Source organism: Orbilia oligospora (assembly GCF_000225545.1).
Source record: "Orbilia oligospora ATCC 24927 unplaced genomic scaffold scaffold00007, whole genome shotgun sequence".
NCBI lineage: Eukaryota > Fungi > Ascomycota > Orbiliomycetes > Orbiliales > Orbiliaceae > Orbilia > Orbilia oligospora.
In genome coordinates, this window is record NW_011645564.1 from 1,104,622 (window position 1) to 1,127,737 (window position 23,116).

Below are 23,116 nucleotides of genomic sequence, written 5' to 3' on the forward strand. Positions count from 1 at the left end.
AGTTGCTAGTTGGATAGAAAGCTATCTTTCTAGAGAAAAGTGCATTTCGAACAGGAATGTTCAGCTGTCAATTCACAAAAAAAGGGTAAGCGAGCTCGAGTGCTGCAGGACAAGAAAAGCTTGTGAGTGCTTGTCACGAGACCAGCCTATCTCTTGATTGTAACTCTTAGCTAGCGCCAAACCTTAAAATTCCAAGCAAAGCTGATTCTGGGGAACCTATCGACAATGAATCATGGCTTATTTGATGGTACAAAGAAAGGGTTGCGTGTGAGATCATTTATAGAATAAATAGTTCTATTGATACTTGCTGTATTAGGCGATGTAGAAATCTGGAGATGCACAGCTGTACAGATCTCTGCATGCTAAGAAAAGGTGGGAACAATTCGTCGATTAGATGTTTTCTATAACATTGCCTTGGACTTGGAAGCTTGTTTGCGGCCTCGAGATCTTACGCCTTTTGTCCGACACCACCGCCAAGGTTGAGGTTCCTGGTATTTGGTAATCGATATCATCAGGTTCCTTGCCCTTGAAAAAGTCTGCGTACGTGCATACAACCTTAAGCCCAAACGTCTTGATTGTGTGTGAATTCAGGTTGCAGCCTACGGGTGCCACTTTAATGGCCGTGGGTCTCGCAGGTCGCCGAAGCCTCTGGACCAATTACATCTTGAAGTGTCAGACTGTTACCCCTGCCGGAACAGTCTCGCTTACCACCAAGAGTGGTCATGCTCCCACGCTATCGATATCCCAATCCCCAGTATGCATGTTATCTTCGGATTTCTTATCTGGAACAGGTGATTAAAGAAACCTTGAAACAGGATGGGATGACATGACCGCAATTCAAGAGTATGAATTAACCCGGGGGCTGATTCAAGCTCGGATTAGCTCAATTCACATGTATTTGGTCGATTTTCTGTCCCCACTATAAAGTCCTCGGTCTCCCCGTCCGCTCAGACTTGAATACGAGTCGCTAGTCCCGAGTCCCACACTTTCTCTCCTCAGTGTTGGGTCTTGTGTGTTACATACAGCATTTCAGCGCGCAAAAACGGCGGAAACAACGTGCTTGAAGCTCGTGTAACGAATCATAATGGTGCACCTTCCCGGAACCGCAGATACGTCGACGGCGGACGAAGACCGTCTTGCAGAACTTGGCTACAAACAAGACCTCAAGCGTGAATGGTCTTTAATCCATAATTTCGGAGCTTCCTTCTCAATTATCAGTGTTATTACTGGTATTACAACTTTGTTTCAATATGGATTGACTACGGGTGGTCCTGGAGTCATGTAAGATGCTCCATTATTTGATGGATTGATGCGGAGGTACATACTAATTTGGTGAAATTTAGGAGCATTGGATGGATTGTTGTCAATTTTTTCACCTTCTTCGTCGGGCTGGGCATGGCGGAGATTGTCAGTGCGGTGCCGACAAGTGGCGGCCCATATTTTTGGGCAGCGGTGCTTGCGAGCGAGAAATGGGGCCCTTTCTGTGCCTGGGTGACTGGTGGGTTGTCCTGGGAATTCGGGAACGGATTGTACTATGAATATTCGGGCTGATAGCTAATTGCAACCGGAGCGTACAGGGTGGTTTAATCTCCTCGGTCAGGTAGCTGTAACAACAGGTGAGTCCCAGTGAATCTTCTATTCCCGACCTATAAGATGCACCCTGAGGAAGTATATAGCTAACGATAATGAAACAAACATAGGTATTACGTACGTATCCACGGTATATTTGAAGAACCACAAACGGCGATGTCGATATACATCATATACTCCACACATACGCGCAAATGTCCACTGACAACGATTTTCGGCGGTAGATTCGGGGGGGCGAACTTGATCTCGACTTTAGCGACGGTGAAAGGTGGCTACGAACCTACCCCTGCCAAAATTATAGGGATTTATGCGGCATTGCTTTTCTCTCACGCTGTTGTAAATACTTTCGGAGTCAAAATCCTCAAGTATCTCAACAATGTTTCGATTACATTGCATTCAGTCGGGATCTCTTGCATTGCAATCGCAGTCCTTGCAAAAGCGCCCAAGCTTCAATCCGCTAAATTTGTGTTCGCCACGTTTAATGACTCTACTGGTGATCCGGGATGGGGCGAGATAGCTAGCCCTGCCTATGTTGCAATTATCGGTATCTTGGTCGCCCAATATACTATTACAGGATACGATGCATCAGCCCATATGTCCGAGGAGACAAAGGATGCGGCCCGCGCCGCTCCATATGGAGTTTTGATGTCACTTGCCGTATCGGCATTCTTTGGCTTCTTTATCATGCTGGCATTCCTGTTTAGTATACAAGATTTTGAAAGAACAGTTGGAAGCGATTATGCACAAGTAAGTTATTCCCGAACCCCTGTCATTCAATAACTGGTTGCTGAAAATTGGTTTTGTTGATATAATTAGCCGGTGTTGCAAATATTCGTTGATGTCTTTGGGGAGAATGGCGCCATTGGGTTATTCGCGGTGATTATAATATGCGTTTGGCATTGTGGGCTGTTCTCACTCACTAGCAATAGCCGCATGATGTATGGCTTCGCCCGTGATGCTGGTTTGCCAAGGTGGTTTGCTCACACGGACCAAAAGTTCCAGAGCCCAATCCGCACAAGTAAGTAATGACTGCGGCAGAGAGCGTCGAAAAACAGATTTAATTAACGATTTTGTTATAATTAGTTTGGCTTTCTGCATTTTTGGCCTTTTGTCTGGCACTTCCCTCCCTTGGGTCAGCCGTGGCCTTTGCAGGTAAGTTCTCTCCTGATAGTGTTATGACCGACATCATACTAACTGATAAAATCTAGCCTGCACAAGTATCGCAACAATGTAAGACAAATTCTATCACCTAGTTGAACATTCCTATTGGTATTTGGGCAATAAGGCTAACAAGAATGAACGCTTAGTGGGCTGTATCTTTCATACGGTCTCCCAATTTTTCTCGGCCTTCTCAATCCTACACGCTTTAAACAGATCAAAGGACCTTTTGATCTTGGAGTTTTGTCGGCCCCAGTTGCAGTTGTAGCCACGCTTTGGATTACATTTATCACTGTTGTGTTTTGCCTGCCCGGAATGTATCCGGTTTCACGCGAGACTCTTAACTATACCCCAGTCGCAGTTGGTATTATTGCAGTTGGCTCGATCGGTAGTTGGGTATTTTGGGCAAGAAATTGGTTTGTTGGGCCGATTCGGGAGATTGAAGCAGAAAGGCAAGGGATTGATATCAATGATGATGAAGCCCTCGCAGAGGCCGAGAAGGAAGGGGTCATACCACACGCTACCAAGCAAGCCTGAAGGCCTGAAACTTAAGACAGGTAAACCTTACGTGTTGCATTGTTGTATTCTGTCATGATTATGTAATATGTTGTACTTTGATACGCAACACGAAATATTAATTAATGTAATCAGCCCAATATCACGATTCCAGAAATTTAAGTCGGTAGAGATGACCCTAGTCGGGTCATTTGCAAGAACTCTTTCACTTATACTCTTAAACGGAGACCTGTCATCTAGGTGCAGCTACCGAAGTTTAGACCCACTTAGAAAATCTAGGTTACGGCGTCTCAACTTTTATAATTAAGGTTGTCGTTTAGCCGGAAGCTTCCAGAGATCCACGAGAAAAAGTTTTCGGCTAGGAATTCCGGAAGCAAGCTTTGATGAAGAACTTCCAAGAATAGCTTATAAGAGAAACTAGCGCACAGGTCTAACCAAGGACCCTTAGTTACCAGAATCGATGCAACAACGTATGCACCATCCTCTTAACTTCCAGTTCTAAGAAAGGTGATTACTCGATGGCACTTTCGAAATTTAAAGGTTGCTTAGAAAATCGTATATACTTTATTTCCAACTGAACGTCCTATATCTGGACACGAAACCAACATTATATACATATAACAACCGCTCCCCATATAGAACTATGGATCGATTCGAGATAGAGATGACGGCCCATGTTCAATTTGTGAATTTCATCCTTAAATAAAATAAGTTGCTACGACCCCGAAATATCGAGGTATGGATTCCCTCGAACTGTCTGGACCGTTTTCGTGTAAACTTTATCCGCATCTTGTCTCGTAACCAGAGTTTACTAGATCACAAGAGTGTTGCTGCTTCTTTGTTTGGCTCGTCCCATTGGCAAGACGCCGCCGAAAATGATCATCTAGAACTTTGGTCTATCAACTTAAATCCGCATTAGGAACCTAGTCGATAAAACATATGTGTATGACGTCTGTGCCTGAGATTGAAAACATGGACTGACTTTCTGTGAGTTCCCGTTATAAAGGCCTATGGGTGGCACTGGACCGGAAGGCCTCACCATTACTTTATTCGATAACCGTTAATATGCTTGATAGGTATTATCTTCCAGACTAGATACTTATTTATAGTACCCACTCTTGTAACAAAAGTACTTGTGGACACTATAAGGGCGACAAGAAGGTTTCGACGGCTCTTCCCTCCAACCATGCGATTTCACCTTATTAGCATCATCCTTGCCGCCTGGAGTACAGGGGTTAGGGCGGCGACAGGAAAAATATCTGTCAATACAAAGGCATTGATACTTGCAACAGATGGTTCCGGAAAGGCTGCAATCGGTACCTTAAACGGCTATGGAATACCTTACGATAACATCGTGATGACTGATTCTGGTTATACCCTCCCAACTTTAACTAACAGTGACGGATCTTGCAAATACGGAGTTATTGTAGCATTTCGTCAACTCTATAATTCTAATTCTAAAGGCAGTTGGGTTTCCTTTATTGGTTCGGATCAATGGCAAAAGATTTATGATTACCAAGTAGCTTGTGGCGTTCGACTAATTCACCTGGGAGCCGTGCCAAACCAATGGGACTTCGCCTGTTCACTCGTCAGTAGCAATGACGCTACTGAAAGCAACAGTCTCTACTCGACGAATCATCAGTTCTTTCTCGACATAGATGTTGCCAAGGCTGAATTCCCAACAGCGAACCTTAAGTACCTACCCACAATATGCATAGACCCGTTCTACACATACTCGTATCTGACCAACGATATAGAAACCCCAAGAATGCCCGTTTTGCTAGCACATGGCATACCCCAGGCTGGTGCGACGATACATTGTTGCAATATGCTTGGGGGATGACATCCCAAAATGCTTTTCTTTACAATGAGCCCCTCAAGTTGACAAATCCCGCCTCTGGAACTTTGGCAACCGTTTCACAACCTGCTCTAGGTGTGATCAATCGATATAGTTCTGGGCGCGAACAAATGGTCTTCTTCACCACTTTTGCGCAATGGGCTGAAGCATCTATCTACATGAACCATATTTGGATTAATTGGGCTTTTAGAGGCATTATCCCTGGCCGGAGACAAGTTCTTCTAGGCTTACAAGGTATATATATCTATTTTGGCTAATACTAAGCAAACTATATTGAAAGATACTGATAATCCATTTCCTTTTAGTCGATGATCTGCTCTTACCTACCGCTGTCTATGCAGCTAATTATACCTACCGTATCACTGTCGATGATGTGGTTAACCATGCTAAGTGGCAAGTTGACCTCAACAAACGCCTGGCGGCATCAAATCCTGGTAGTGAGGTTTTCTTGGAGTTCGGGTTTAACGGAAACGGGGCTTTTATCTATGATCAGACGGTCCTCGGACTGGACAAAAATGGGACTTGTCCGATCTCAGTTACTTACACTGGCCCGCAACCAGTAACCTCTCTTGAATATGCGAAGCCTCCTGGGACTGGTAGCGATCTTTGGCCTGCCAACCAAACATACAACTGGCCGGATAAATGCATCTTTTATGATCCGATAGCCAAAATGTTTTCCCAAAATAACACAGGAGGAGATAATATCAACGGCGTATCCGACCTTTTCGCCTTGGTCTCTCATACATTTACGCATGAGGGTGAAAACCCAATTACTTACGCCGACTCAAAGAGGGAAATTACCTATAATCAACTTTTCCAAGCAAAGTCTCTGTTCGACAAGGCGAAAAGATTTAGCCCGAACGGTGTCATTCCTCCAGCAATTACCGGCTTGCACAATGCAGATGCCATCAAGGCGTGGATGGAGGCAGGTATCAACTATGTCGTTGGAGACAATACCCGGGCTCCTTTGAGGAATCAGGTAATTATAATCTAGAGACTAGCTTGAAAGTTTGATACATATATAAGCTAATCACAGCTATAGCAAAGTGATCGCTGGCCAATAATCTCGACAGCAGCTGACAATGGGTTCCCTGGCCTTGTTATCATTCCCCGGTGGGCGAATAGGATATACTACAATGCGTAAGAAAAAGATCTTACCACAGCATTGTGACTTGAACTTCATCTAACTTATGGGTCACACGTAGGGACGGAGTTGCTTCTGATGTCCAAGAATGGCTTGATGTATCTCCAAGCCAAGCAACAAATAGCATGGCGAGCCTACTTAGTATTGAAAGAGCTACTACAGCTCAGTATTTACTAAGTCTCTACCATGATCCTTTCATGTTTCATCAGGTAATATAAACATCCAGTACAGTTCTTTATACTGGAATGATTTATTTTGATATTAACAGAATTTAGGCCAATTTGCGAGTTTGGCAGGACCCAGGTGTTTCTGTCAATGGCGTGGCAGGACCCTGGTCCTTGATACAGATGTGGACTGAGAGTATTCTGGACGAATTTGTTCAATATGTTAACTGGCCTATCCAAGGGTTGAAGCATGACGACGTAAGTGAGGAGCGCACTTAGAGCGAATGTATTAGGGTACTAATTTAGATACTGTCGAAAATTAGATTGGGAGAGATTTTGTTGACAGAATGAACCGAGACCTATACAGCGGGTTTTCTGTTGCATGGACAACCTCGAGCGATGGAACGAGTATTACAGGGTTTACTGTTGACTCTAGCAATTCGTCTTGGTCAGGGGAAATTCCTGTTATGATTCCTGGGGATGTTGTCAATTTATCGGGGGCTCGAACCTCGCAATATGGAACCGATCCTTCGACTTTATGGGTTTCCAAATTCCCAACTTCCTTCGAACTCAGAACGCCGATTAAAATGTGCGTATAACATTTTAACTCTCCGTAGGTATCCTGCTAACTTTACTACAGACAGGGCACTAAAGTTAATATCACTTCAGCGGCTATTTCGCTGACTACAGCTCTACCGTCACTAACGCTCCCAACGACAAGTCTCGTTGGATCTTTCCCGGTATCTAATATTATTTCCGCAAAGTCGACTTCTGCGGCATCTGCGTCCCTCTCTTCCGTCGCATCCGCCAAAAGTAGCAGTGCGAGCGCCAGTGCTAGTGCCAGTGCTGCAGCGAAGTCCGTAAGCAGCACAAGCACAGCAAAACTAACTAGCGCAAGCACAAGCTCGGCAAGGTCATCAACTTCGAGCACAGGCAGCACAAAAGCTTCATCAGGTTCTAGCTCTAGTTCGCTCAAAGCTAGCTCTACAACTTCCTCAGCGGCTGCTTCCTCGACTGCAACTAGCGACTCGGACGTGTCTCGCTTCCTCAACACCCTCTGTGCTGACAGCACAACCGCAGCGAGTGTCGGAAATCTCTGTACACTCTGGAATGCGTTCAAGCAAACCGGGAAGATACAGAAGAGACTAGTTCTTCCTGAAGGTGCGCCAGTGTATGATTGGGACGACGAGGGCGGGCACCCCGAAGCAGTTCCAAGATGGCGTAAGCGTGACAGCCATCAAGCCCACGGGCGTCACAGCAAACGACATCAATAGCCGTGGATTTTTACTTAATTAATCCTGTGAGAGCTGTAAGTCTATATAGTCTCAAGCTTCTGTTAAGCTATTAAGTTTGTGGGAAATCCCCTCTTTTTGAATTTTAAGATGTCAAACTGTATATTTCTGATTTGTCAATACTTGCGAAAAGTTTGTATGATACCGTAATGAAAATTTGGGCTAGTATTTATCTATGTAGAAATCTCTGAAGTATTTCTAGTGAAGGCGTTGACTTCTATAACGTTCTTAGGTTCTACGGAAACCTTGGGGGTCCCTACGGCTTTAGTGCCCCAAAGCCCCAATCTTGGGATTCCACCTCCTCCCCAAAGGCTTTCCGAATAAATTGAGTCGCTTTATCCTTAACCTCCTTGAACTTTCCCTCATCCCCGTAGACCGCAAATCCTATCTCACCCCAAACCACGATATGCGCCCCTGCCGCTAGCATAACTTCTTTCAACATGCCTTCCGGAATCTTTTCTACTTGCGACCTGTAAGTTGAGCAGAGGCCCTCGGATAAACTCTTAGCAGCGGGCTTTGCATTCAGGTTTTTACTGAATTCCCCTGCTTCCCAAACTTCCGCCAACATTTGGGAAAGTTCTGTGGCCGCATCTGCAGGACGAACCATCTCCCAGTCAACAATATAGAGCGATTCAAGTTCGCCCGTCTCTGTTAGATTGACTAAAACATTTCCAGTCCAAAAATCCCCCATAATGACGATTTCATTGCCGTGGAGCGCCTTATCCTTTTCCTGGGCACAATAGGCCGCTACTTTCTGCTTGAGGTTTTCGGAAAGCTCGGGATAAGCTTTTATCAAAGCATCCTCAAACCGTCCATATGTCCGCCAACTAGCAATGACCCTAGAATCCTTATTTTCGTATTTTTCCAAGACTTTTGTATCACGACCCCATGAGTGTAGTTGTGCCAAGTAAGCTCCAAGCTCTTCCCCAATTTTTGAGAAAACCTTGGGTTGTGGTATTTCATCACTTAACAACAAATCCTTCAGGTTTTGGCTTTGAGGACCAGCGTCCTCTGTGAACATGACACGATTGACATGGTCTACCCAGTACAATTTCGGAGCTTTGACGACCTCTGTGTGAGGTACATCCTGCAGAGCATTAGCCTCAAACGGCCAAAGGTCCCAAACAAATTTTTGGCCGTCGATGTTGAAGATATAAGGATTCGAGTGTTTGAGGATCACAGTCCCAGTCGAAGTTGGATTGTTTGATATTGAAGTGTTGAGAACGAGACGGTGAACTGCATTCCCGATCCCGTTTGTAATATTGAAACTTGATAATGGAGATCGAAAGGCTTCTGGGAAAGAAGGATCGGTAATTGAGTCTAGGTATGCTTGAACCTGCTCCTTCGACTTCAACAATTCGAGGTTTGGTGTGTCCGCCATGATTGATGTTGGAATGCTTGTCAGGGCGGAGGCAAAAGCGGGGATCGTGTGGGCCGTGGGTGGTTATCGATGGAACTATCGTGAGAAGTCAGGAGTAGTAGGGTCTGTGGTCACAAAAATTGGAAACTTAGAGTGCAAGGAAAGGCACATATGATATTCTCAGTCTTTTTGCCTTGATGTTATACCAATAGCTTTCATAGATTTAGGCCTTTCTTTTCACGATCATTTTTCCATTTGCGGTTCGTGATAGCATAATAGGTTTCTATGATTCATAGTGATGCATTCGATATCCGTATGTGTATATTTTCCCTGAATAGAGTACTACCTGGCACTAAAACGGGAATTTTTCTGTTCGAACAACTGTTTGATTCTGTCATACGTAGAAACAGGACATATTGCGTTGCGTCGGTCAAAATTATTTGACCGGCCTCTATTATTGTTGGCACGGATTATTTGCATTTAAGTAGTACATTCATGTTGGTTATCAGAAACTATTACATTACGATTGACTATTGATCTAGGCTAAGGTGTATATACATATGCATGAAAGAACATTACCGGTCCTGTGCTCGAGATAGTGCGGCAAATATTAAATCCGCATACCGGGCAATAAACCACGTTACTTGAAAATCGAGATTCATAATCCGATTAAATGGGGCAAGACGATGGTTCTGGAATCTTGAAACCACCAGGAACACGGGATTGGAAGACTCCACAGGGGTCGTAGAATCTGCTAACCTTCTTGAGTCTGTCGACAGAAGCTCTGCCGTAGCCACAGATTGGGTTGCTGTCTTTATGAGCATAGTTGAGGTAGTAGTATCGATGGTGTAAACCTCTTGCCTTTGCTAACGCAATAGATTTAGTCATGACCTCGTCAAGTGAAGCGAGGATTTCTTTATCGTGTGTGGGATCTAGCCATTGATGGGTCAGGTTGATAATAGCCATGGTCTTGGTGTTTCCCTCCAACCCGAGAGAGTTTCCGCCACGGAGACCACCAGCGGCGATCGCTTTCGTGGTGATGGGCTGGAAAGCGATAGTTCCCATGAAACCAGTTTTGGCACCATGCTTTACCGTCATTGTCGAGTTCCAAATTTGGAAGAGGTCGATGTAAAGTTGTTTGTCGGCATAGACGGAGAAGTCTCGCATGTCTTGTCGCAGGCCCCTGACATCACCGCTGCCGAGTTCAATAGCCTGGGACCCGTAAGGCCTAACCTTAAGGGTTGAAGAGCTTTTGACGGTAGGGTTAAGGTCAACAATCTCTTGCAGAGCTGGACCTGGGCCTGGGTTGGTTTCGGAGTCAGAGATGGTCCTGAAAGCAGTGAAAGCACCCATGTGCATCCCCCCAAGACCCGGAATCTGAACATAGACAAATGCGGAGATCAAGTGGCTTTGAACATCGGTTAAAGCGCCAACAGTATGGTACTTGTAGACAGCGTCAAACATCTTTGGGTAGTCCCTAGTATCAGAGAAATAAAGCTGACCACTGTAAACACCCTTAGGGCAAGGCCAAGTATGAAGGTCAATCCGTGTAACGATCCCAAAGTTTGAGCTTCCTCCTTTTAGAGCCCGGAAAAGATCTGCGTTTGCGACTGCATTTGCATTCACAACCCATCCGTTGGCCAATACAACCTGGAAATTCTTGACTTGATCGGCAACAAATCTATTGCGATGTTAGTTGGACATTTCGTAACCCCAGTGAGGAAGTCCTTTAATTAAAGAAAGCTTACCCGTGTTGGTTTGTTAAATAGCTGATACCTCTGTTCAATTGAAATACGTTAGAACTATGTTGTAGAAACCAATATAAATGGGACACAGGTGATCAACTTACCCTCCGAGAACCAATCCTGGAACTCCAACTGGGGACATGCGGCCACCAAGGGCCATAAGTTTGTGCTGGTCGAGAACGGTGAAAACATTGCCCCAACGCTCACCGGCGGAAACTTCTGCATATCCAGATTTAACTTTGACTCCAGTGAGGCCAGAAAGAATGATTAAAACACCGTCCTCTGTATTCGCCCATCCTTTGATCGCGCTGTGGCCTCCACCGACAACATTGAAGTCCGACTGAGAAATAAAGATAAGCTGCATAGCCAAGGAGACATCATCAACAGATGTAGGTCGGAAAACGCATGTGGGTGTCATGTAGGTAGTAGCGGACCAAAAGGAAGGGTTGTTCCATGAATTGTAGTTGGAGCTTCCCGGGGTAGCCGTCTTGGTTGGGAATATTATCTTCAAGGAAAGGCATGCAATGGCTCCAAAGATACCCTTTGAATTCCCAAATGTTCTTTTGCGAAGCTCTTGAAGTTTTTCAATGTCGCGGGCGGTGATCGTAGTTCCAGGAGCACCATAGCCATCATCAGGGAGGTTATCCGTAATGGTACCGTTAACACCAAGTTCATTCTCAGCTTCCGCGAGAATTGCAGTGATGTTAACGCTCGGGAAACCAAGATCAATAGTTCCGTCGATAGCTGGGTCCGTCAGAGTTGTCGTGTCAGCAACAACACCGAGGATGTTTGACAAACCATACAACAACCCAAGCGCGATAATCGAGAGGCGGGCCATTTTTGATATAAGGTATGAGGGAACGAGAAGAGGATGAGGGAAGGAAAACAAAAGAGAGTAATGCAGAAAACTGCTGGTGGAGTGCAAGGTTCTGAGAACAAGGTCAGGGAAAAAACTGTTAAGGAAAGTCTAGAGCCCTAGGTATCGGGACTCCAAAAGGCAGGCAGGCAGGCCGGGAAGGAAGGACTCGAGTTCTTTTTGGAAGACAAAGTCGCAACTTTTCTTGTTGGATGTAACTACTTATAATTGCAGTGCTACCAAGCCCGTACTCTCGCGTGGCCTCCAGGATGCTGAGATAGGGGTGCAGCAGATGGGTGCCAGAGGCCCTTTTATCACTGACCAAAATCTTACAGACTCCTGGCCGGATACGCAGAAATCCGAGATGATCGAGAAGCAATATTCGATCTTGGTTGCTAGCTCCTCACTCGCACAGCGAAAATAGCCTTGTAAGATTTAACTCGATTTGGACCCATCTACACAGTATAGAAATACTAACGCAGGTACTACAGGGTGCATGTTCTGGAGATTAGTACCATGCCACTGGTGGTGGCGGCCCTGGTCGTTTCGCACTTTTATCATTGAGCTGGGTGGGGACTCCATACATAATACAGAAAACGTCTGCATTGTGGGTGGAGCTGAGCGAGGGTCTAGAAACCTGGGGCGTCAAAGATAGGCCCCTACACAGATTCCAGGAACCAGTTTATTGCCATCTTTAGGCATGATAGATTCCTCGTCGGTACGGTGCGACTGCTGTGGGCGCATTCACCTACATGAACTCCGTAGACGACCGATGAGATAGCGACTTGCCATCCGTTTTGGGCTTGCGCCAACAGTCGTTTTTTTCCCGTGTGTACCAACTTTGTGTTCGCCCCTTCGATCTGGATTGCCGCGAATGGTGTGAGGCGCTACGCGAACGGCAGAAACGTTGGCCCCTGCATACCATCATTTCCGGAATCGAGGTTGTTCCAACAAAGCTTTGCGGAGACTGTCTCTGAGGGCTGTTGGTATTATGCATGCGCATGTTATCGAATTTTAAAAGGTTAAATCAGACGATAGCTTGTTGATTTTTGCATTACATCGCTTTGGCGATATGCCACTTACGTTACTAACATATTAAACCGGTTGCGTATACTACTCAATACTCATTACTGCTGATGTACTTTTTCTTTTGTTCTTCGGTATTTCATCTATGTCTCTTGCATGTGGGTAATTAATCATATCCCCTATACTGTACAGTACAGTACAGTACGGTACTTACATACATCCGTTGTGACTCGCACCTTAGTGTGAATTTCACGGCAAAAAGAAGTCAGAACCACAAGTAGAAACCTGTGTTGGATTTGTCACAAAAAAGGTTAACGGGGACTGTTAAGGTGCCCACCTTTTGCTGACCGATAGCCGACTGGAATCCAAGCTGGCCAAGCTGGCTACGCAGTCTATCCCATGGAGCTGGCACACCAAGGAATTCAGTTCATACGTACGAGCCCACACCTATAATTCTCGACATTGTAAGTACACACAATACATAAGTGGTTATACAACTAATATTCATGAATAGCTCTTTGCCTTGCTCTGGAGTTTTTAGTCTCCACAATATTGTGGGGACTTCGTGCCATTGGCCTCTGAGGTTGGTCCATGATGGAATCGAGGCATAGAGCCGAGTTTGCCGTCCCCCCAAGGATACCCCTGTCAACTATGTTTCTTACCTTCCTTCTAGTCGCGAATGTGCCTCGTAAAACTGTCCCAAATCGAGCAAGGGCGATATATGTGGGACGATTTGTCACTTAGCCAATCGAGAGCGTCGGAAGGCGGAGATCAAGCCAAAAAGCCTCAGTACCCACCCGAGATACGTATCGATAAGTAACACTGATCCTGATCGATCTATGGCGAGCTGTATGTATACAGTGTCGATAGACGATTCAAAGGATTTCTTAGTGTTAGAGTACTTATACTTTGAGTACCTAAGCTCTTAAGCTAAGGCAAATCTTTTGCTATATTAATATTAAGTTTTGTGCCTTCCGTTGATGTGCGGAGGCCTAAGAGTTTTCTACCGGCAACATTTTCAATTGTTCTATTCCCAGAATTACAACTGTTACAACAGATGTAAAGTTTGAATGCTGGCTTATATTGCTTAACAAGTTGGCAAGCTAGATTTAGACCGAGCTGGGGACAAGACAATGGACCGAACAAAGCAATTTGTCAATTTCAATACCTAGTCGACTCCGAGGAAACCCCTTTTGCGCAAAAACAAGTGCTTATGCTAGCCCTTGGGTGGTCCTTTTGTTCACGGACACCCGGACATATGTAGACCAGTCCGCAGGTTGCTTCAACTCGCAGCCACTGGCTAGAAAGGTCTAGCTACTAGACTTTCGGCCAAATATGAATTTTGGGCAGCAGATTCAAACCATATGCCTCTTCGACAAATTTTTTTTCAGAATCTCGAAATGCGGTCGAGGATGCACATCTGCGATGATAAGCTGCTTCAGGCCTGGGTGGCCATCGACGGAAATCCAATTGCAAGCATTAAGCCTGTTGGGGAAGTAGGCGGCCTTCGGCCGCTGCAACAGGAGGCTTCCGGCCTAGCATTATGTTTCATACATACCGAAAGTTACATTCTGCCAAGAGCCTCACGATCGAATCACGAAGGCACCGAGACCACCTTGGTGTCAACACACAACCTCCAACATCGTTGGAATGTTCACATGTATTAACACGGACGGAATTGATTAATTGAATGATTAAGAGCTATATCTATATTATCTTGGCAAGCTTCAGCCTCCTTTACTAATATATTATTGTTCCCCAAAGCTCCAGGCGTTGGGGCTTCCTTGAAACCGTGGATATAAGCCTTGAGCCAACACTTCGCGGTCGAAACCTGAGAATGGTATAGTATGCAAATTGGGTATCTGCATGCAGCCATTATCAGTCTGGCTCGCCCTGAACATGGATCCAACTTGGATCCCAACTTGGATCCCAGCTTAACAGACTCCAAGAATTTGGGGGGTTTCGTGCGGAAGAGTTTTTTGTCTTGAAAATAAGTAATTATCATACGTCCCAATTTCGGACGTGCATACCTTTGCCTTCGTCGGGACGCAGCAACGGTCGTTGAAAGCTAGATCGAAGGCTTTTCGCTTGGGTCCGTTGACTTTAGGGTTCTTGGTTGGACCCTCTTGAAAGAAACAATCCAGGTTCCAACATCGAGATAGATAGATCCCTAAACTTACATACATCTGGAACTTGCCGTCCAGACCAAGACCAGGGCATGGGAGTTTCGAAAGGGACATACATACACACAAGTTAATTGTCAACGGGATATCTAGCGAGCTCCATTACCGACCGGGCGTCAGAAAACCTTATAATCTGGACGTTGTCTCGGGTCATTGCATCAAATTCCTCTGGTTATTCCCCGAAGCTTGCAGGATTTCAAGTCAGAATATATTATACGTAAAGGAGGATCTTAAGGAGCTCGAGATCTACAACCCGTAGCACTTTATAAGAGTGCTCTAACCCCCAAGTAGTCAACGAGGACGACAGCACTCCACATACCCACCCGTCAAAAGATAAGTCAACCAAAAATTCAAGATGGGTTTCGGTGCGGCGTCCCCGCCGCTGCCGATCACTAGCTACTATGTGAGTTTACCTTATATATTCTTTCTCAATACACTTGTATATCGCCGGGTATGCAATTACAGGTCGACAAGTCTAACGGAATGCTTCCCCCAGATCATCTACTGGGTCCCAACATCTATTGCTCTTATCTTTTTCTTTGTGCGCCTCGCAGTCAAGCTCACCAAGAACAGAGGCATGCAAATTGATGATTTCTTCGTCTCTTTCGCTGCCGCAGCTGTCCTAACAGATGCTATCCTGCACACTTTGATGACACCGACCTCACACAGTAAGCCTAATCCATTGTTATCATCTATGTTTCGTATGTTTCTAATTCATCGACACCGATTTTCGCACAGACTTGGGCCTTATTATGCTTGGACTTGCACAACCTGGGGCAACTTTCCTGGAAGATGTTCAAGAATACCTCAAGCTCCAGTTTGCAGCCATTACCCTTTTCTGGAACATTCTCTGGGCCGTCAAATTCTCGCTTCTTATTTTCATCTGGAGATTGACAGACGGGCTTCCTACAATGCGCAAGTGGTGGTGGGGTGTCACTATTTTCAACATCATAATGTGGATGAGTGCTGTTATGTCTCAGTACTTGAACTGCCGGCCGCTCAAAACTGCTTTCATGATCGGAGAGGGAGCATGCGAGACTCTACATCCCGGAACATCGGCTAGAGCACTTCTCTATGCCATGGGTGCAGATATAGCTACCGACATCTCGATCATGGCACTTCCTTTGCGACTCCTCTACGGCCTCAAAATCAATAAGAAACAGAAGTTTGGACTGGTTCTCATCTTTTCACTCGGCTTGCTTTGTGTCATCTTTGCCGTAATTCGAGGCGTCGGTTCAATTGTCGGTGATGCAATCATGCCAATTTGGCTCGGCGTTTGGACTCAAAGGTATGGGGATTTGCACACTTGGTGGCCCAGAAAGCATAGGGATCCGCAAACTGATGCTAACATCAAACCCATCTTTTTAGTGAATCATGCGTCGCCCTCATCGTCGCCTGTCTCCCTACTCTCCGAACGCTTCTCCTTAGTCGATCTATCACTGGAGGATCTTCGGATAGCCCGAGTAACGGGTACCGCTACGGTTCTAGGAAATACGGTGCCGGCGGCAGTAGCTATGCCCGCAACTCCAGGATTGGAGGCTCAAACCACGTTAAACTGGATGATTTGTCTGAATCTTCTCATATCACTAAAATCGAAGCCGGCGGTTCAAAGCAAGCCCAAGTATCGGGCATGTACTACGAGAGAAATAACAGCAGCGAGGAAGCGCTTCGTGGACCTGTGCCTGGAGTTGCCATTCACACCAACATCTCCGTTACTAGCGAACGGGCACAAGCCACGAAGGAAGTCTTTTAGAAAGTCACTGCAGCAGCCCATCCGCTTTGTTAGGGCATAGGGGTTTGGAGTATTTTTGATACACGTGCCATAATATATCCTCTTTTTTTTTATGTACAAATACAGCAGCTCACTTGACGTGGCGTTTGGTTTCGAAAATTCTTCATTTCGAGCTTTTTAGCGAGCCACAAGCAGGCGATACTGGTAACTGCCTGCTTAGTTATTTATTTCAATTCTTGAATTTAATGATTACAAAACCTCGTCAACATGCGAGGGGTGTTGGAAAAGTCTTCCTGTTTTGTTACTTTTTTGTGCAATTGTGTAATCACGGACGGTTGGTTTTGGAGCTCCACTTTTTTTTTTCAGCGCTGCAGCTTGTTCCTCGGTCTACCATGTAATTTACTCTTGAGTTGGAAAAAAATTATTTCTACCCCGAACAGAAAGGGTTGGTTTCAGCACGGAAAGGCTTGTTTATCCAACTCCCGCTGTCAAGGGTTGAGCCGATTTGGGAGAAAAATTTCCGTCCCCTTTTTCAGTACATATTCCGAGTTATCTTATTACCTACCCAACTTTTGAGAAAGCGAAAGAATCAGAACGCCTTAGATATAAACCGTACACAAAGAACTTGACAAAAAGTAATATTAGAGACATCTACCGACCTCCATATAATTTTTTATTTTTTATTTTCAAATTGTGGTTCTTTCGATACCGTATCTGTCGACCGCCTTTCGTGTCCACCTTCTCCCAGCGGATGTCGTGATATTGTTCTCCTCTTAGCTTAGTCGCGCGTTTTCCACCGGATAATATTGATCTGTACAAACTTTTTTAGGTTGTATTGGTTACACATGAAGGTTTTCGATACTCCCGCCGCTTCATAAACTTTCCTGACTCTCGGAATCAGGACAGGCTCCACTCCTCATATAAACGCCGAAAGTGTTATCGCTCATATCATTGAAGTGGGTCGCGTTGTTAACAGGGGATCACAACATTAATACGATGATATATAGAGTCGTGTTGGATTTTGCTCTAAAGCCAACCAATGGGTTGAGGTTCTTACGCCTGGTTTAGTGTCGGCTGGTCTGGATGCCAACCGAGAACATCCTATTCACTTTCCTTTCTAATCGAATCATGACCCCTTTTTGTCTGCTGTGTCTGAACGGAGCCGCTAAGCTGGTAAACCGGGAAGCCGGACGAACCATCTGCAGATCCCGCTGGCATCCTTGTGATACATTCAATTCAACCCGGTGACAGGCACAAAATTTTCGTCAATTCGTAAATTTCACTCAACCGTAAGCACCGAGCACTGGAGGCAGTGTTACCGAGGTCCGTGAAGATTGTGCATATAAATTTCCACCAAAAGGAATCGTTTCCAAGATGAGTGCATATCCGGTTGAGAGGTCTTCGCTGGATTAGTTTGGTTACAACCTGAGTCGGTTTGTTTGGAGAGAAAGCCGCACTACTCTGTATAGCCCGTGCGTAAAACTATGACAGGCACCGAACGGGAAGGTGCTTTCTTTTCGAGCAAGGAGCTTTAACATTAGCGATGTGAAGGGAAAATAATTGGCTGATATAACGGCCAGTGTCCTTTCAAACTTATCCCCGACGGCCGCTGTGTTAGCATTTTCTAACTAATGGGCGATCGTTTGATGTCACTAAGCTGTCAAAACGCCATAAACTCGGTAATTTATTGCGATGCTTATCAATAAAACAGCGGAACCACTTTCGAGGTGGCTGACTGTTCCGCCTTATTGTGCGAAATGGGCAAGGTAACCTCGCTGAGAGGAGCCACCCCCACACCCTTAATTTCTTGATGAGCTAGGATCCAGGATGACGGGTTTCATGCCGTGTCCCAGCATCTTGGGAATTTTCTTCGCGGCAAGCGATCAAAGACGAAAACTAGCTACACTTGGTTCTACATCAATTTTGCCGGAGGGTGTATGGACCATTGTTCAGAAACCCGAACTCTGGAAACGAAGCCTTTATGCAATGCAGGGGTTCCCTTTGGTCTTTCGGTTAGATAGAACGCCTCCAGAATTCTTACACAGCAACATGATTTGTGCAACATCGTACACTTTTGTTTCCAAAGGTCCGTTCTCATATAGTTAGATGCACCCATTTTCCTACAATTAAAGTTCAATATTGATGTAGAGATGGCTGATCCATGATGGCAAGTAATTATGTAGGCACCAACGCTTACTCGCTGCTGACGAAAATGGAAGGGGTATATACTGCTATTCCAGACCACGTTCTTTCTGTCGCTCTCTCAACTTTAAAGATATTTAAGTTTTAAGTAAGTAGTTTAGCTACATTTTCGAACATTCAGGCTAATTGCAAAAATGATACTGTACACAGTAAGTCGATTGATATTATATTAGGCCCAACTTGTGGTGCTCAGACTAAACTAACATAAGGAGGCCAAAGGATACCCCGTGGACGTGGGTCCCTATCTCGTAAACCAAGAATACTAATCTTTTTGGGGAAAGGGAATTCGATATGATGCGACCGAAGAAGCAACTACACAAGCTTGCTGACGAATCATAGCTCTAATTTATGAACCATCTACTGCTTTATGCCATGGAATACGAGACCGAAGCTTGAATTACTGTGAGAATTCGCTTACATTTGTGTCATGCCATCATGATACTCATTGGCCATTGATCCAAGACTTCAGACCCAGTTCCCGACTTCAGTAGCAGGGGTAAAGCAACTAAGGTCATCCGACCTATGATTTATTCTCTGCATATCGCGTTAATCTTCAGACTACCTTTCCCTTCGAGAAAAGGGGCCACCATATTCAGCTAGGCAAGATAGCATGTATACATCTGTATAGGGGGGTTTGTGGTGAGGAGCCACGTGCTCCATACCATCAAAATATTTGAAATTTGTCTTCGAACATAGTTCAACGTTTTTGGGTTTTCAAAATTAATATATTAGTATATTACGTTGGTTCTACGGGGTCTCGCCTGCATATGCGATTGGCTACTTGCTGGTTGGTTTATCTGAAATTCGAAAGTGACAAAGATATTGACTTTAAGTTCAGGGTCTATATGAATGTGTATACATTTTTCCTTAGGTGTGTACCCGGGATATATATTTTTTGAGTTTAAAAAAAGTTTAAATTGGTGCATTTGGCACTCCATCTTGGTGCAAGAAAGGATATTAATCTAGGATTCTGTGATATATATACAGATAGATAGAATATACCACATACCTAGACTTTCCTAGCGACCCGCTATAAGTACACTAGAAATCTAGTCTCAGTGGCTGTCATAAATCAGATTTCGTGCATGCGTAGCTGTTGACGACGTATCCTAAACTAGCCCCCGAATCAATCGCACAAGAAGAGATTCGATCGAAGGGACAAGCAAAAATGTACACTGACAGGAAGCCAATGATAGCGCTATGTTCATTTAGGAGGGTTTGTCCGTAAAAGGCAAGACAAGCTGTAAGTAGTCGAGAACCGGTTTAAGTCTCGAGAATTCCCATCGTGATCTTGTCTCCATGAACTCAGTGGATAAGTTCTGGCTATATAGGCTTCTACTGGTATATTATTAGAACGCTCTAGCAGGAGTTCTTGCTCTAAACCTGCTGGAATAAAGTATAATATGTATTTAACAGATATTTCTTAAGTTAGCAACTGAGTCCCCTTGGTCCAGAGGTCCTCTGGGCCCTACTTATGCTAGTGTACTAGTGAAAACCTTTGATTCAAGGATATCCTAATGTGCAGCGTGATCGATATATGAAAGTTTTGAGCGTAAATACTTACCACTCCCGGGAGGGCCTTTGCCACAACCTTGAGCCGGGTATGACTCGTATTCGCAACTAAATAGTTTCGTCCGCGTCTTTATTAGAACAAATTCATACCCGAACAGTGTCATATTTGTATTGTATGAGAGCGACCGCTACTGGGGAACTGAAGAGAAGAATATCCCATGTCATTAGCCAGTTGACCAGGTTAAAATTACACCTAATAAATCAGGTTATTAATTTATTTCGGTGTTCTATTGCATCTAGATATCTACAAATCGGAAAATTGTACAAAAATAGTAATTTAAGCAATAATTATCTCAGTGGTACCATGGTTGAGGCTTAGTCTTGTATTAAAACGCTTCGGCACACTCCGATCACTTCGCCTGCTAATAGCCTATCTCAGACCATGAAGAGTACTCTCATGGTAGCGATCTCACGAAAGGTGTATCAAACTACTTGGTTTAACACCTGAACTTGGTAAACAATGTATAACACAATTTTCGATCCGGAATTGCGATATTGAGGTTAGATTCTGCCGTTACTGCGGGTCTGGTGTTGCGTGCCATGGGAGTATTTCAATTCTGGGACTTTTATATAATGCATTGTAACTTAAGATCATATTATTTAGTTTTTCAACAGGCAGAATAAAACGATAGTTCAAGGGGTCAGGTGTGTATTTCATCTCACCTGGTCTTGTAAAATGGACGATTAGATCGATTCTGGGTCACCTGATGGTACTATATATACATAGTGTCGGGTTGCCTGATTTGTGTCAATGCAATATAAGAAATAAGTATTCATTAGTACCATAACTTGACTACTTTTTACTATCTGCCAATATATAATTCTTAAGAGATTTGATCGCCTCTACTACTGCTCTCGCTTGATGTATCGAAAAACATGCAGGTGAAAGCTTAAATTATAAAGCGGCCGAGGAAGCCGAGTCTACAACTAAGAGCAACTAAAATTACAAATATACCGGCACTCTCAGAAGAATCCTAGCCATAAACTACATAGGTCTTAGGGTATGTAGGACGGGCTTAGGTAAGTAAATATGTACTCATATTGTAAGCTAACGGATGTTAATGTCTTGGAGATAAAGCTGTTCCTGATGCAATGCAACGGCCCTACATATGCTTGGGAATTGCTCTCCGTACCTTTCTGAGATCCACTTTCTGCGGGCCTATATCCACCGGCCACCATTATATCGTACTTTCTCCTATTATAAGCTTCAAGCCTCAACAACAAATTTAATAGACGTCGAATTATCTCTAGAGAAAGTCCCCTTTCCTCACCGGTGGCTTGTTTAGGCTTGTACCAACGATTGCGCACTAAACGCGAAACCATTCCTCTAACCCTTTTGGTTCAATCGGGTTCATGCAAAGATTGCAATTCGTGAAGCGGATTCTTGTGGATTCGATGTTAAAAATCTTCACGACCTTTTTTTAGGCATAGCGCTACGGAACTTCCCGGTCAAGTTACCAAGATATGAATCCTTTAAGATCTGTATACGGTATAGACGCCAAGAGCTACCGGATATCATGCCCGTCGACTGGATCTGATTGTTGTAGTAGTTACTTGCAATGCGTAGTACGTACTTGCTCCTTCTCAAGTATACTATGTATTCAGTCTTGAGACGCATGCAGGTTTAAATCTAGGGGTCAGAACAATTCGACAGGCACTTAACTATACCAAAGTGCTGGATGATACTCTTGAGCTCTGTGGAACGACCTGCGAGCCCGCCCCAAAGATCTAAAGATATTTCTTCGGATAAGAACGTTCGGTTGGCGAACTAGAGAGTTCGAGCCTGCATGCAGTTCATGATGTTCAATTTGATTCTCCTGCGCTTGGTCGAGGCTATCTCGGGAATAGCCCTGCCATCTCGGGAACCACTACAATGCAATGTCAGCTTTTATCCGAACGGCTATGCACGAAGTTTCCCAATGCTACTAGCTCGTACTCAGATGCTCGATACCTATGTGCTTTCATATAGATCCGGACACACGATGATCATCGATGATCGCGATCAAGGACCGGTTCAAACTAATCTTAGTAACTAGAGCTATAGTATAGAGGTTGGGTTCAATGGTGAACAACACATAGGCCACCGATTTTTCGGTTCTAGACCACACTTTGTGGGATCAAACAAGCGCGCATAGCTGCAAAGCTGCACATGTGGGGAGCTCAGACCTTGAAAAGGGCTTAGCATGTGGGATCGTGACTTTTCATGGCGGAATCCGGTTGCGCAAGTGCATGCAATTCGGCCCGTTTTGGCAAGCGCGGGTACGTATGACCCCGCTCAAGATCTTCCGGCGCCTTAGGAATCAATTCGGGTTCGACTTATCGATATGCGGATTCCTACACAGCTGCACAGTTGTCGAAGGTGGTAGGTTCACCGTGTGGAATGTAACTAGGATTACCACTGAAGTAATGAAGTCAAGATCGACACTCAATGATTCTTTGCTTTGGGGCTTTGGGTCATCTGAGACCTCGAATATCCATTCTTAGACATGACAATGCAAGCCCATCTCGAAACGATAACTATATCTGCAAAAAAAGATTTCAAGACTAAGTCCATTCGATCTTAATTTCGAGTATTCCGTATGATGACATCAATCGGATAAAAGTGATAGGGGAAAATGGCGCAGTACTTGTGTTTCAGCCACAGATACATATCTAGATCTAGGTCCAGGCATCTTGGGACCAAGATGGATCATATAATTACGATACAATACTTCGTGG

General features: G+C 44.7%; 5 protein-coding genes across 5 annotated transcripts; 3 read left to right on the forward strand and 2 right to left on the reverse strand.

The window, feature by feature from the left end:
- Positions 1-1,084: 1,084 nt before the first annotated feature.
- AOL_s00007g305 (uncharacterized protein) lies at positions 1,085-3,285 on the forward strand (the record flags this gene model as incomplete). The annotated part of the gene is made up of 9 exons (XM_011120206.1): positions 1,085-1,281; positions 1,344-1,498; positions 1,578-1,616; positions 1,701-1,707; positions 1,815-2,337; positions 2,407-2,608; positions 2,674-2,742; positions 2,799-2,820; positions 2,898-3,285. The coding sequence occupies 9 exons, from the start codon at positions 1,085-1,087 to the stop codon at positions 3,283-3,285; spliced, it is 1,602 nt and encodes a 533-aa protein (XP_011118508.1).
- Positions 3,286-4,450: 1,165 nt separating this feature from the next.
- Positions 4,451-7,704, forward strand: AOL_s00007g306 (uncharacterized protein; the record flags this gene model as incomplete). Its single annotated transcript, XM_011120207.1, has 8 exons — positions 4,451-4,959; positions 5,022-5,356; positions 5,428-6,101; positions 6,165-6,262; positions 6,328-6,475; positions 6,542-6,688; positions 6,754-7,019; positions 7,071-7,704. 8 exons carry the CDS (start codon positions 4,451-4,453, stop codon positions 7,702-7,704), a joined length of 2,811 nt encoding a protein of 936 aa, XP_011118509.1.
- Positions 7,705-7,978: 274 nt separating this feature from the next.
- Positions 7,979-9,103, reverse strand: AOL_s00007g307 (uncharacterized protein; the record flags this gene model as incomplete). The annotated part of the gene is made up of 1 exon (XM_011120208.1): positions 7,979-9,103. One exon carries the CDS (start codon positions 9,101-9,103, stop codon positions 7,979-7,981), a length of 1,125 nt encoding a protein of 374 aa, XP_011118510.1.
- A 648-nt stretch (positions 9,104-9,751) lies between these two features.
- Positions 9,752-11,665, reverse strand: AOL_s00007g308 (uncharacterized protein; the record flags this gene model as incomplete). The annotated part of the gene is made up of 3 exons (XM_011120209.1): positions 9,752-10,763; positions 10,831-10,860; positions 10,932-11,665. 3 exons carry the CDS (start codon positions 11,663-11,665, stop codon positions 9,752-9,754), a joined length of 1,776 nt encoding a protein of 591 aa, XP_011118511.1.
- Positions 11,666-15,247: 3,582 nt separating this feature from the next.
- Positions 15,248-16,645, forward strand: AOL_s00007g309 (uncharacterized protein; the record flags this gene model as incomplete). Its single annotated transcript, XM_011120210.1, has 4 exons — positions 15,248-15,295; positions 15,389-15,560; positions 15,631-16,180; positions 16,261-16,645. 4 exons carry the CDS (start codon positions 15,248-15,250, stop codon positions 16,643-16,645), a joined length of 1,155 nt encoding a protein of 384 aa, XP_011118512.1.
- Positions 16,646-23,116: the final 6,471 nt, after the last annotated feature.